Below are 14,543 nucleotides of genomic sequence, written 5' to 3'. Positions count from 1 at the left end.
TCTCTTTCCTTCTAGACAAGTCTTCTTTAACTGGCTATAATATAGGACTGGAATCTCTAAAACATGTGTTTTATTCTCTCTTTTGAATATAAGGGATCAAATAATCCCCCAAAGGAAAAGCTCCGCTGAATTAATTTGTAAAGTTTCTGTTTTGGTTTTTTTTTCCTCTGCGGATCAGTGATCTTTGGTAGAAAAAAGGCCTTTTCTCCTACTGTAGCATAACACTACTAGAAATGTTATCTTTTTAAATTTTTCTCTTTGTGGTTTCCAGGTGGATGGGGTCAGTTACCTCCTTCAAGAAATCTATGGGATTGAAAACAAATACAACACACAGGATTCTAAGGTAAAGCTTAATGCCCAAGAACAGAGGGCACATTTCCCAGATAGAGGTGGGAACTTAACAGCCCAAACTAAGAACTTGGGCTTGGGGGTGGCACTTTCTCCTTTTATATTTTACATATTTGCCTTTATGCCAACTTTAAATTTGCTTATATGATGTTAGCTTTCTCTTCACTGAAAAAGGAAGTCGAAAGAAAATGGGTATCATAGTATATTCTCTCACTGCGTTCTCGCTCTCACTGTAAATTCTTACCCAGGCTCATAGTTTAATGTTCTCCCCTGTCTTACATAATTAGTTCCCTGATGTGGCTCTGGCTTTGCCCCCTTCTGTCCTCTTCAGTCTCCAAAACTCAGAATGCCATTCTAGGCCGAGTAAAACATTTAGCTAAACATTTTCATGAAGTAACAAGTCTCAGTCCTTTTGCTTAGTTACCTTGTAAAACCCTCTGGGGCTACTTCTTCAAACTTTAACTCATATCCAAAGGTTCCATCTCCCAAAGGGCAACTGCTACCACAGGTTCCAGGAGTAATCCTGTTGGGCTATACTTTAACATTATAATGCAAGAGCCCCCACTGATATTCTCCCCTTTAACAAGCAGCCAGCAGACTTAACTAGCTTTTAGCAAAGGCATTTTACTAACTCGGTAGTTAGTACAAAACATTTTCTCCCAATACCTGGAGTTCACTTTCTCACATACATGCACAGCATTCATGGAAAGAGTGGGCTTAAACTTAATAGGTAGTGGTAGTGAGACACATATTCACTATACGTGTGCTGCAAAGGACCACTTACTGGTACTTTATGAGCTGGAAGTCCTTTCTATAGTCCTTTGCTGGCATTCTTCTCTGGTACATGAGGTCGCATTCTTTGAAGCTGCCTCTTCTCTTGGGTGACTCTCTTTTTGTATCAGGATCCATATCTGTCCTTGATATATTTCTCCTCTCACAGCTGTATGCATCTTTTCTTACTAGTCATTTTCTCTAATAACATGGTCAGTGGTAGTTTGGAGGGAGGGAAAAAGGGAAGGATTGGGGAAAATCCTAAAGTCCCCTACTCCTTCAAAGAGCAGTTCCCTCTCAGAGGACTATTTTTTCCTCCACTTCTGGCTCAAACTCTCCAGTAAACTCTAAATTGAATCTCTCCTTCTGCTAGACCAGCCAGATGCTAGAATTCTTCTAAAGTCCCCAAATGCATGGTTATCTTGTTTGGTTAGCCAGTCATGCTGTTTCCTTCATGATACGAAGAAGTCTGTACCTCATAAAGTGATCACAAGCTACATAAACTCCTCTTATTTATACATTTAAAATTTTCTCATGTTTACATGTGATTATATTATTTGGGGGAGGGGTGGTGGTGGTGGAATCACGTACTCCGCCTCACTTACAGTCTTATCAGTGAGGTATGTGAGATCAAGGTTCTTGTGCTCTCAGCTCAGTAGTTTTATCCCCCTTGGCCAGGTGGCTGAGGATGAAGTAAATGATAACAGTGCTGAGTGTGTGGTATGTCTCTCGGATGTCCGGGATACCTTGATTTTACCCTGCCGCCACCTCTGCCTCTGTAACACCTGTGCAGACACTCTTCGCTACCAAGCCAACAACTGCCCCATCTGCCGATTACGTAAGTCCCAGGGATGAGGGGAAAGGCACCGTGGGCGGAGGGGGGGAGGGGGGAACACACAAAGGAATTTGACGTATAGAGCACCAAAGTCCATGATGTGTCTGGGATATGGCAAATACATGGGACCTCTGGGAAAAAGGCATGGGGAATTTTTGTGCTTTCTGGGTAGTTGGGCATCCACTCCTTCCCACATGCCCTCTCCCCTGTATCAAGTTATCCTAACTAGTCATCTTCCACTTCACAGCATTTCGGGCTCTGCTTCAGATCCGGGCCATGAGGAAGAAATTGGGCCCCTTGTCCCCAACCAACTTTAACCCCATCATCTCCTCCCAAACATCTGACTCTGAAGAACACTCGGTAAGTTGGTTCATAGTCTGAAATGAGAGCCCTTGCACTGGGGAACAGATGCTTGGCAAGGATCCCTACTGACTTCTGCTTTCCACTGTTCTTTTCTTTACCACCCTGACACTGTAGCAGTTAAATTACACCCTGGTGTGTCTTATATATCCTTTGAATAAGCCCACCAAAACTAAGTTGTTTTGAAGCCAGCAAAATCAACATTTGAGTCTCATAGTAAAAAAACCATTTTCCTTCTGGGATATCTGTTTTCTAATTTTTGATGGCAAATACCACTTTGAAGAGCCCTAACTCTGGAATTAACTGTGGGAGGGGGCATGGCAGATAAATGATTATTCTGTAATTCAGTACTATTTACTTAGCAGTCCTCTAAAAGGTGAGTGCTTATCTTTCTTCCATTTTGTAGCTGGGTATACTAACAAGGTCCAGAAAGACAAATTAATCTAACAAAGTTTCATAATGGAAGACAGAGGTTTAGGGACAGTCTCCAACTTTTTAGCTCTTCCCTTTTCACTTAGGTACTATCTCTCTTAAGATTAACGCATTGGCAGCTTCCAGGTAGAATTACTACACAGATACAGCCCTCCTTTCCTGCAGCTGTTTAACACATGAATCTCTCCTCCCCCTCTAGTGTTGAAATTACTTTTACTAAACCCTCAAAGCAAACCTGGAAGGAACCTCTTGTGTGGAGCCAGAAACAAGATCTTGTCGTGAAACTAGGATTTACTTTGAAACGAGGATGCCTGTTCACCTGCTGTAGACACCTACCATTTCTAGTGTTTAACAACCTGTCTCTGTTTCTCCTAGTCCTCAGAGAACATTCCCTTGGGTTATGAAGTGGTATCTCTGCTGGAGGCCCTAAATGGGCCCCTCACTCCATCCCCAGCTGCTCCCCCACTTCACGTGCTTGGAGACACCCACCTGTCAGGGATGTTGCCTTCCTATGGCAGTGACGGGCATCTGCCACCGGTCAGAACCGTCTCCCCTCTCGATCGCCTCTCGGACAGCAGCAGCCAAGAACTCAAGCTCAAGAACAGTCTCTCCAAGTGAGTAGCCAGTGCTTGATCATCCTGGCTTTGAGATACTTGGGGCGATGGATATTTTCCAGCATTCTTTTCCTTTTATATTTTAATGCTTTATCGTTGCTTTTTAAAAAAACACCATGGGCATTTCTTAATACTCATCATAATCATAATCACAATCATAATAGTAACATTTCTGTGGCACTTTAAGAATTTCAAAGCACTCGTGTTATCTCAGTTAATCCTTATAACAACCTTGTGAGGTAGGTGCTATTATTATCTCCATTTTACAGATGAAGAAACTGAGGCAAACTGGGGTTAAATGACTTGCCTAGAGTCATACAACAAAGCAAGTAAATGTCCAGAGCAGGACCTGAACCCTCCTTAATAACAAGGAAGTACAGTTAAACCACACAGATTGTCACAAGGACCACGTCTAACAGCACAGGTCTCATTCTGCCATCTCTGTACTGAAGAGAGGGGTTAGTGTTTCCCCATCAGCTCTGTGGAGCCAGGATTAATCATCACATTGATCCAAGTTTTTCCAGTGCTTTTCTCACCTGCCTAGTAATGGGGGAAGCTTTTATCTTGGCTCCCTATGGAGAAACTGACCCTCTGAGACTTTTCTAGAATTTAACCATCCCACCAAACACCTGAGGTGCCTTCAGAACATTAAGGAAGGGACTAATTGATTGTGTGAGACTCAAACACATCAACCTAAGGTGGTGGTAGTAGTGTTTGGAAATAAAAAAATGTATGCTGAAGGGCTCCCTGCACACTCTTCTGAGAACATGCTGATGCTTCCAGGCCTAAGCAGTAGATGGTATTGATGCTCTGAGGGAGTCTAGATCAGAAAATGACAAACTTTAATTTTGTAACAGTTTCTTTTTAAACGGTCCTAATCATTAGTATTTGCAAGATGTTTATGATAGAGTAGAGGGAGTGGCATTTTTTGGTGTCTATAATGGATCCCCAAGAGAGTATGCGTATATAGAAGCACACATGACCACAATAGATCATGTGTGGAGTCAAAGCAAAACTGTGGACACATAGCGTAGCTCCCAGTCCACAGCCTTGTTTCTCACCCGAGAATCGCCTCTGACAGATGTCACCCTTGACCTTTCTCACTCACTCCTCTTCTGTGTATGGAGTTTAGTTGATTTGAGTGCAGACAGAGTTTGTTATTTCAAGTGTATATTTGTGTTACAAGTATTTCCTTTAAACTTACCCAGGTCTATCTCCCAGAATTCATCCATGTTGCACAAAGAAGATGATGAGCAGTCCTGCAGCGGGTCTGAAATGCACCTCTCCCACAGGCAGTCTCCTCATCAGCTTGAAGAGGTGACGGGCACTCTGCTCCCTCTCCTCTCTTGGGACACAGGACCCTGCTTCTAAGTACCTACTGCCCTCCTGGCCTTTCCTGCACCCCACCCCCACCCCAATAACACACCCTCCCTTTCAGCTCCATTGATCTTTGGGGCTCCTGGCAGAGGCATTTTTTGGGAGCAGAGCTACCTATCCTGTGCCTGTCGTGTGGACTTAGAGTCCTGTCTTCAGAATGGAAGAACTTGTCTGTAATCATGAATGCCAAGGGCTTTCCCAGGGAACAGCTGCGAGGTGACCTATGTCACTTGAGCCATCACTGTGTACAATTCCAGCAGATGCTGTGCCCTGGGCAGGCTGAGATGACTGGAGTTTTCCCTTCTCCCTTGGGAGGGAGATGTCATTCCAGACTAAGGTTGAAGAGAAGCGATGACAAAAGAGACGCTAGCACCACTGTTACCTGTTACCTCCCTTTTCTGAGGACAGACAGCCTCAGCCTCCGAGCTGCCAGTTTCTTCTTTCCTGCGTGCGCGCGCGCACACACACACACACACACACACACACACACACCCTTTCCCTCCACCCTGCTACCAACTATGTCTGCTTTGAGCTCACTCTGTCTTCCCTCTGTTGCTTTTCTAGGAATGCGGCGCAACTCCAGAGAGTGAGAACCTCACTTTATCTTCATCAGGAGCCATTGGTCAGTCGTCTTGCACAGGGACCCCACTCTCTTCCACTATTTCTTCCCCAGAAGGTACTTAAGGGAATAGGACTTACAGTTGCTCTGGACCTTCCCTCCAGCTTAGATCATAGGGACTCAAATTTTTCATTAGGGCTGTAATCAAATAATACCCAAGCATGGTAAATGTAATCCCTGGTTGAGGGGTGGACAGGAGACTTCCACCTCTTCTATGAAGAGACTACTTAGTGGCAGCAGCTACATTGTCTCCTGAGCCAGGGAGCTAATTTCCATTAGCTTCTTCTGATTTCCATCTGTGAGAGAACAAGGACAGCTTCGGGTTTTTGTTTTTTAACCTTAATATTAGTTTTATTCTAAGTCTTGGGGGCAAGCCTGTCTTTCTTTAAAAACAAAAACAAAACAAAAAAACCTTAACATGAGTTCATGGGATTATATGTACATTTAGAACTGAAGGGGACAGTAGAGGTCATCGAGTTCCAACCCCTTCATTTTACAAATGAGGAAAATGAAGTACAGACATATTATGTGATTTCCCTATGGTCACACAACTAGTAAGTATCTGAGGCAGGATTTGAACTCTGGACTTCCTGACTCCAAGTCCAGTGCCCTAACCACTCCTCCATGAACAAGGTTCTGATTTAATAATCTGGTAGCCTCCATTTCTTCTAGTCTTCTCACTTTAGTCCCTGAGACTAAATTCTGAGCTCTGGCCCTTAAATAAGGCAAAAGCTCAGTAAACTCCTGTTCCAACACTTTTTTAGTTGAGCAAAAGGAAAGGTTCCTGTGGTGTTTGCTGCCCAAGGGAAAGGGAAGAAGATTTCTTCTTTTTTTTTCTTTTTTAAACTATCAAGGTCTATTTCTTTCTTCTGCTGTGTTCACTGTAACTAAGGTGGCTGAGCTGCTCTCATCTGTTCTGCCTGTAGACCCCGTCAGCAGCAGCCTGGCACAATCGGTCATGTCTATAGCCTCTTCTCAAAGCCAGAACTCCCAGATCAGCACTGACACAGTCTCCTCAATGTCTGGTTCCTATATTGCCCCTGGCACCGAAGAAGAGGGAGACGCTCTCCCTTCCCCACTGGCCGCCAGTGGAGCCCCATCAGAAGAAGGCGAGGTAGGGAGAAAGCCGCCAGAATCATCATTGCTCCTTAAACCAAACACACTTGGGAAAACAGCTGGAGATCAGTGGGGTCTGTCCTCTATCGCCCTGAGAAAAGATTCAACAACTCAGTTCAATAAGCATGTATTGTGTGCCTTTTAAGTATATAGACGCTGGTGATGCAAAGGCAACAATAAACCCCTTATATTCTATGGGGGACATTGCATGTATATGAAATAAATACAAAATAATTTTGATGGGGAACTCGGGGACACTTAACACCTCAGGAGACCAGGAAAGGTCTCATGTGGGAGGTGGCACTTGGCTGTGCCTTAAGGGGAGCTAGACTTGGGTGGAGAGAGAGAGAAAGATGAGGCCAGGGCTGAGAGATGACTCTACTGAACCCTGTTAACTCCTTGGGGAAAATGCTGTGGAGGAACAAAGCTATAAGTAGTTTCATTTCGAGGGCCTCTCGTAGGCTACCGTCCTCTGTCTGAAGTTTCTCTGGCCTTTATCTTATGTCTACCACATTGTAATTGAAGCACAATTGGGCACTGCATTTTCCACAGTTCTTAGAATAGAGCAAGAAGAGGTCAGTGAGCTTGTCGCTTACCCATTTTGTTATTTTGCAGTTGATGCCTGTTGAGTCCCCAGATACTGACTTTGTTGGTGTCACAGCAGAAGAGCAGGATGCAGAGGTAACATGCTAAACAGCAGTGGCCCCTTTCCTGTAGTTAATAAAGCTGCTTGAACTGAAGAGCCAATAATCTAAGGCTTTGAGGATGGACCTCAGTCCAATGTTGGGAGCTGCTGCTTCAAGGCAGCATTACTAGGTTCAAACTCAGTGTAGAGTCTAATGTGATGAGAGTCATATTATACAGGAAACTGCTCACCTCTGTACTCTCACAAATGTTTAATGGGGTGGAGACTCCAAAGAGGTGACTTTGTTGCAGAATCCCAAGCTTTGGTCACAGTAGTTGATTACCTATTAAAGAGGGAGGATCATTGTAGACCTTCAGTTGAGCCAGATCTTCAGTCTTGAGACTCTAGTTAGGATGTAAGCCCTCTAGAGATTCTTAAGCCAGAGATTCATATCAACTTGTCATTCATCTTGTTTCTCATTTATTGCTCTTATGATTTCAATCCTGGAGAGAAGAAAGACTAATCAAAGGCACTCCCAACAAAAAAAACACCTCTCCACAGGGCACACTGGTGCAAAACTGATCAGGCCCAAACCCCTCTAGACTAACTAAGCGGAATTTCCCTGGTCAGCACAACAGGGAGAATGGCACAGGATGGGGTGCAGAGCCAGAAGGGGGCCATGGGGAGCCTTGAACAGAGTGAGAGGAATTCCTGAGGGATATTCTCACTGTCAAGGCATTGCAAGGAGCAGATGGGATAGAGTGGGAGGGAGCCTGTTGGTACTGGCCCTTCTACAAGGGGTAGCAGTTGATTCGGTATTTAGGGATGCTCTCTAATGAGAACAGAGAATGGTGTTTAGACCAGCTTCTGTGTGGTAGTGAGCAGAATACATGTTGAGAGTAGTATTGGAGACTAACCAGGATAAGCTAAAAGGGGGCATTGCAACCCCAGCCGTACCAATAGTATGGGAGTGCCTGGGTTTTTTCCAGCTGTGTCTTCGTTATGGTAAGTGCAGGGATTTGTAGGTGTTTATGTTGGTCTGGGATCATGGCTTGTTCTTTCAACATTCATAGCCTCTTTGCTGTGTCCTAGGGGAACGATGTGTTGGAAGAAGAGGATGGATCACCTACACAGGAAGATGGTAACAGACTGGCCCTTTGCCTTCTTTTACTTTCATTTTCCTTCCAGGGTGGTGATGTCAAGGCAAAGAAAAAAGGACTTGGTGGCATTATTTAGTTGTATGCTTGATGAAAAGAAAGTTATAAATATAATATATGCCAGATAGCAGAGGGGCAGAAGGATCCCAGTGTATCCTGCTCACTTTTCTGGGAGGAAAGGAAGGAAGGAAGGAAAAAAAGAAAGATTTATTAAGTTCATACTATGTGCCAGGCGCTGTGCTAAGTGCTGGGGTGTTAGGCTAAGGCCTCTACTTTAGGCAGATCATGTTTTTCTGTGTTGTTGTAACCTCCAGAGGTTGCTGGACAGTTGCCTGATAAACTTTGTTTTTCCCCCACAGGCTCCTCAGCCAAATGCCACAGGGCCATTCAGGCTGCCCTTCTGTGGTAGAAACAGCAACAGTGCCTTACAGTAATTCCTTACCCCAGGGAGAGGGCTCTGGTTTGATTCACTTTAATTCAAAAGATTGCTCTCCTTCCTATAAAAAAAAAAAGACCTTGAAAAGTTATAGCTGATATATTAAGACAATTGTCATGAAAGTAGAGACAAAAGTTTTCCTTAACAATACCATGTAGGCAGGTGTCTGCGAATCGTTGCAATGACGTTCACTGACAACATTCACGACTTTAATGTTCTCTTCTTGGAATGGAGAGGGCATTCTTTCCCCCTTCCTCCCCTCTCCCCACTAAAACTTAGCTTAGAGCTTAGTAAAAGGATAGTCTAGACAGGAAGAATCTAGGGCAAAAATAGACGTTAAGTGTCCTGGGGTTGAGAATCTATTCTCTCCATGAGGTGCTTCATGTAAAAGGAGGATAGATCAAAGCATGTGCCGGGCCTAAGCCAGCCCCCACCCCCAGCCCGGCTATAGACCTCTGGGTCGCCATCATCCTGGTTGCTTTTGCTTGAGTGTGGGCTACTGCTTGGAAAACTTCACAGGGTGTGCATGCACACGGCCAGCCCAGCCCAAGAGCCTCCCAGGCAGACTGGTAACCGCTGCTTAGAGCTGGGCCTCTCATCACCCCTTGCACACCAGCCAGAGAGACAAACCGTGAACTCAGACCATGTTGGTAGGACCTCAGGTTACCCAACTAATTGCTTGCTCATTCCAAAACAAACAGACTTTCTTAAAATCTTAGCTTTTCATGAATTTGTCTTCTTCCTCTATAATGCAGGGTTGCCAGATTCCTGGTTGTTCCTTTAACGTGCAGGGTTGTGTTTCTTCCTGATGTCCTATAGCCCATTTGGCAAACTCATGATTTCCTTTCTCCTTTTCACCAAGGAACAGGGGGGCTTTAAAAAATGACTTCTATAACTCCCCTTGCCCCCTAACATGTCTGTAGGTTTCTGGTCAGTCATTTAAATAATGCTCCAAGCAACAAAACAAACAAATATTCATCAGCAAAATCTTAATTTTGTTAATGTGGCAATTTGGATTTGACATGCAAAATAATGGAACCTAGAATCTTTAATTTTTGCTTTTATTATTTACTCATTTTGCAGAACCCACTCCCCTATGGTCATAAACGCACCTGACACGGACCAGAGACAGACACAAGCATGAGCAGGGGGTAACTTTGCCAGTTGCTTTCTTTAGCTTTTCCCAGCTACTCTCTTGTCTGCCTTTTACCTGCATATTTACTGCACCTGCTACTTGTTCTCTTCAAAATCCCTGTGTATTCCTTTGCCCTCCTCCTCAGCAATCTGAAAAGTTACTGAACAAGAATTGAGAAGAAGCTGGTAGGGAATTCAGAGAAGGACAGCTTTGAGAACAGAGACACTCACACCCCTACACAATGTGACTCCTTTATTGTCCACTCTTTACCCACTTATTGTCTTTTTTTTAATATATAATTTGATTTTTTTGTCTCCATCTTTAAGATTTTCGTTTTAAAAGACAGTAAAGCAAAGAAAATCACAGCGCCTCTCTAACTGCATCAACTCCGTTACAGGCCAGAGGACTTGCGCATTCCTAGGTATGGAGTGTGACAATAACAATGACATTGACATCGCAGTCGTGAAAACACTCGACAATAAGCTGTGCTCTGAGGTCCGCTTACCCGGTGAGTGGCAGTCTGCTGAACATGAACTTGGGAGGAGAACCCCCCCACCCCGCTCTTCACCCTTGCTCTCACCCCCTCTACACACCCATCTCCTATCCTGCAGTTTACTGGAAAAGAAGGCATGGGGTGTGCACTGAGATGCTGGGAACAGGATGGCAGTGACAAGGCCCAAGAGAGTCCTTAGATCTTTGACAAAGAACAACCTCTCTTTTAAGTAAAACGTTCCTAGCCTTAGGGTAGAAGAAAAAGGGGCTGAATTTCTCCATCCATACCTATGACGCCTTCTTTTAGAACCTCCTACTACTCTGTCAGGGACGCATGGGGATTTTTAATCCAGCCGTAGCAAGAAACTTGAAGCAGTGACTTTCCTCATCCTAGCTGGGTCCCCAAAAGCCAGCCCAGGCCCTTTAAAAAAATCAACCTGTAAATCCTTAAGAAGGAGATTTGAAAAGTACTTTTAAAATCAGTGATTCACTTTATGATCCAGAGAGCTCCGAATTATCGGCTTCATTGTTACCTGCTGGATTTGAATTCTGGAGGGGTTTCATAGAGTGCTACTGTCCTAAATCTGATTGTACCCTGACCTTCATGGCCCTTGCAGCAAAGGCTGACTGCATCCCCTGGGGTCCTACTTGGAGTCCCAGAAATTTGGTCAATGTGTTGTTCCTTCCTTCTGGAGATATTTAACTGAAAATAGAATAACCCTTTAGATGGGAGCCTTTCTAATCATATTTTCAGCCTGAACCTCCGCCTATCCTGCAAAGCCATTTAAATGTTCCTTGAACCGTTTCTTTAGAGCTAGGGATTGCCCAAGTAATCTTGGCAAACACTTCCCCTCCCTCGATGGTCCATGTGCTCAGCCTGTTGGCTTTTCCCCAGAGGTTACCCTTTCCATTGCACTTTTGTTTGTGACCTACAAGATCTCCTGCCATAAAGATACTTTCAAGCTACAGAGGCCTGGGATATGCTTATCTGTTTAAGTTACTTGGATATTCTTATGGGTCCAGTGCTTCCCTTACTCTGTGAAGCAACTGGAGTAGTAGAAAAGGGAACTTCTCCAATGGATTGCCACTCTTCATCAAACTCTAGGGGGAAAAATGGTTAAAAAGACACTCTGGCCCCATGCAGCCGCAGCCGTGTATACAAAGGAGAAAAGATCTCCCAGCAGAAACATTCACCAGGCTTTCAAAAAAGCTTTTAAGTAATTTCCCGTTGAGTTTTGCCCATTATTCACCAAGGCCTTTTAATCTTCAGCAAGGCCAGTTGAGATAACGTCATTTCACCTGCTTCTCCTGCACTAGACTTGGGAAGCATCTGCTAAAAGAAAGACATTATGGAGGAACATTGAATTAAGTGGCCAGTCCCTCAGTTAATTTAGAACTAACTGGTGCTGTGAGGGGCCCAGAATACACCTCCTGCCTTTCCACTTACTAACTTGCTTCTGTCTGTCCATTTGTTTTTGTGTCTTTTTGCCAAGCTCTGATCTGTCTGTCTGATTTGTTTATCTTAAAACATTTACTTTACCTGGATTCAGTCGGTATGAAGTTCATGTTCACTCTGTGCCAACACTGCCCTTTTTGGCTGTGCTCAGTCCCTTACACCAGGGTTGCTGGATATGCACAGATTTATTGGTGCTGTCTTGCTATACAAAGCCATACAAGGGGTTTTAATATTTAATTGGCAAAGGCTTGTATTGAATTTGAGGCCATCTCTCCCTGCCCCCAAGAAAAATATTTGGGGTCAACTAACACCACTCCTGTTGAGCTTTTATAAAGAATAATTTAATAGAAGTAAATAGTTCATTTGTGAGAATTTTTATACTGTAGGGAAGCCTGTTCTCCATTGCATTCTTTGATCAGTCAATTTGTTAAGCAAGCACTGACCATCCTGCCTGACTTTCCACTGAGGTCTTTGGCAACACCATACCTGATGGGAATCAGGGTCAAGATGGAGTGCCCTGCTTCCCTTCAGGGGATGCAGTTTAACTTTTCATTTCTGAGGGAGGGTTTCTTAGCCAACAACTCTGGTGCAAATTGAGCTTTTCCCAGGGCTTCCTCCTCACCTCCCAACCCTTTCCCAGCCAACCTGCATTTGTTGACATTTATTCCACTTGTGGGATTAGTGGAGGTGGTCAGACACAAAGCTTCTCAGAAAGAAACTGTTTACTCCCAGAGGCCCTTATGATTAGGGCTATAGCCAGAGGATACACTTTAGGGTTAAGCCAGTCTCACTGTTTTAGAAGGACATAAAATCAAATCACAGTCAGTCAGTAGGAAGGGGTAGGGTTGGACCACTTTAAAAACTGTACGCTCTGTACTTGAAAAGCCTATTAGGTCCCAACCAAAGATTCCCCTGCACCATTTTGAGAGACATAGAGGAGAGGAGGACCAGCCATTCTCCAGTTATTCTTCGCAGAAGTGCCAGGGACATGTCTGGAATGCTCTGTATGCCTTGTGGCTGGATTGATGACTAGAGAAACTATTCTCAGGGGAAATCAGTGTGGAATAAATCAGACCTCTTCATGACCAACTATAAAATAAGACCTCCTTCTTATGGTTGGGACATATGTTTGATGGCTTGGCTGTTTGTAAGCCCAGTGACAGACAGGGCATCTCCTCCATCAAAACAGCACCTGCTTCCTGGACATTCCACTGTCTGTTCAAGTCCAATCTCCCACTTTAAAGCAGATGTTGCTTTTTTTTTTATGGAGGGCAGATGAGGAGTAAGACCTTCTGACAGAGCCTAATATACTCTGTCAGAAGGGGATACTCAACCACCCTTTCCCAAGCACAGGTGCTTTAGGTCAGTGGTATCAAATTCAAATAGAAAGATCCCTGTGGGCTGCCTATTAACTTAGAAAAATCACAAATTAACATTATATTGTATTTTTGTTTATTTTACTAAACATTTCCTAGTCCTGTTTTAATCCGGTTCTGTTGTGGCATGGGGCGTTTTGAGGGGGCTGTGAGTTTGACACCTCTGTTTTAGGGGAGATAACTTATGAAAAAAGGTACCCTGGTTCCAATATTAGTCCCTCTCCTGTATTTTTTAGATAACTTTTCAATAGCCCTCTCTTGGCAGAAGAACTTGCACCCCACTCTTGGATGCTGCTGCTCACTGAGGGGGGCTTTGCGCACATGTTTTAAGGTGTTGTCTGAAAGTAGCCCTGAGCAAAAATCTAAGTGGAAAAGGCATGAATGGCATAGAACAGTAAGATTATACTAGCTAGATGTGGTGCTGAGGGATTTGATAGATAATTAAATAGACAGCAGGTTAGAGGTCAGGTGACAGCTGGCAATCTACCTAGAATCCAGCTGTGAACCAGCATTTGGGGGCAGTGGCTTTATGGAAAGAGACAGAGGCAAATTTGGGTCTGTTGGCGGAAATACAAGCCTATTTCCAATAAAAGCATTGTCTCATAGATTTAGAGAACAGCAGAAAGAACTGAAATAAACCCTTCTTAACCAGTCAACAAGATTTAGTAAATGCTTACTGTGTGCCAGCCAGTTCCTGGGCTTCCCATCCCTGGAGACTACAATTGTATCAGACCTTCTATCTCAAGGATACCAAAAGGAATTCTTTGGTGTTTTGATTTTCTTTTGGGAGAAGCTATACAAAAAGAACCATATGTATTCTGGGATTCAAGCCCTGGACCCACATATTTTTTGTAGCCCTTCAACTTAATTAATTGGATTTGTAGAGGCCAGAGTTTTAAAAGCTTATATTTGTGTGTGAAGAAAAGGAATCTATGGAGTGTACTTCCTTAAGTGTACTTCCCAAGTCCACCTCTAGAGGTCACTTTGTCCTCCCACTTCTAATTGAGAAAACAAGGTGGATGGCAAGCAGCCCTGGCTACCTTTTCCCCCCTTCTTCCCAGTCTGTGATGGGCTAAAGGAAATGAGTGTCAGCCAGACAAAAATGGCCACCCCCTTCCTAAAGGAGGTTCTATACCAGCCTTCCAGATTTAATTTCTGTAGGTGTCCCTCCATCTGAGTGAGTTTCAGGAGAAAGCCACTGGGGAAATTAATGGTGGGCTCTGCGGAATCCTTTTCAGAAGACAAGGCACTGCCCTGGTCCCGATAAATCTTTCCTCGTCATATTAGGGTATAATGAGGGCCAGGGGAAGACAGACATCATAATTTTCAACCCTAATCCTTTAATACCACTACAGAAATCTTGCCCTTCTTCCCTCCTCCTTTCCCTAGGAAAA

At 44.0% G+C, this 14,543-nt stretch overlaps 1 protein-coding gene across 4 annotated transcripts in view; it reads left to right on the top strand.

Moving 5' to 3' along the window:
* RNF157 (ring finger protein 157) overlaps positions 1-14,543 on the top strand; it is a 125,563-nt gene that overhangs the window by 108,084 nt on the left and 2,936 nt on the right. For 2 of the 4 annotated variants that reach the window (XM_021002576.2, XM_021002577.2), the window contains exons 9-18: positions 272-343; positions 1,798-1,957; positions 2,202-2,314; positions 3,122-3,360; positions 4,569-4,677; positions 5,302-5,413; positions 6,283-6,470; positions 7,088-7,153; positions 8,190-8,238; positions 10,223-10,333. In XM_021002576.2, coding sequence (XP_020858235.1) covers positions 272-343; positions 1,798-1,957; positions 2,202-2,314; positions 3,122-3,360; positions 4,569-4,677; positions 5,302-5,413; positions 6,283-6,470; positions 7,088-7,153; positions 8,190-8,238; positions 10,223-10,333 — 1,219 coding nt within the window. The other 2 variants (XM_021002579.2, XM_021002580.2) reach the window with 2 other exon arrangements.

The sequence above is a fragment of the Phascolarctos cinereus genome, unplaced genomic scaffold, assembly GCF_003287225.1.
Source record: "Phascolarctos cinereus isolate Bilbo 61053 unplaced genomic scaffold, phaCin_HiC Scaffold_5;HRSCAF=322, whole genome shotgun sequence".
In the NCBI taxonomy this organism is placed as follows: Eukaryota; Metazoa; Chordata; class Mammalia; order Diprotodontia; family Phascolarctidae; genus Phascolarctos; species Phascolarctos cinereus.
This window is presented reverse-complemented; position numbering and strand designations above follow the sequence as displayed.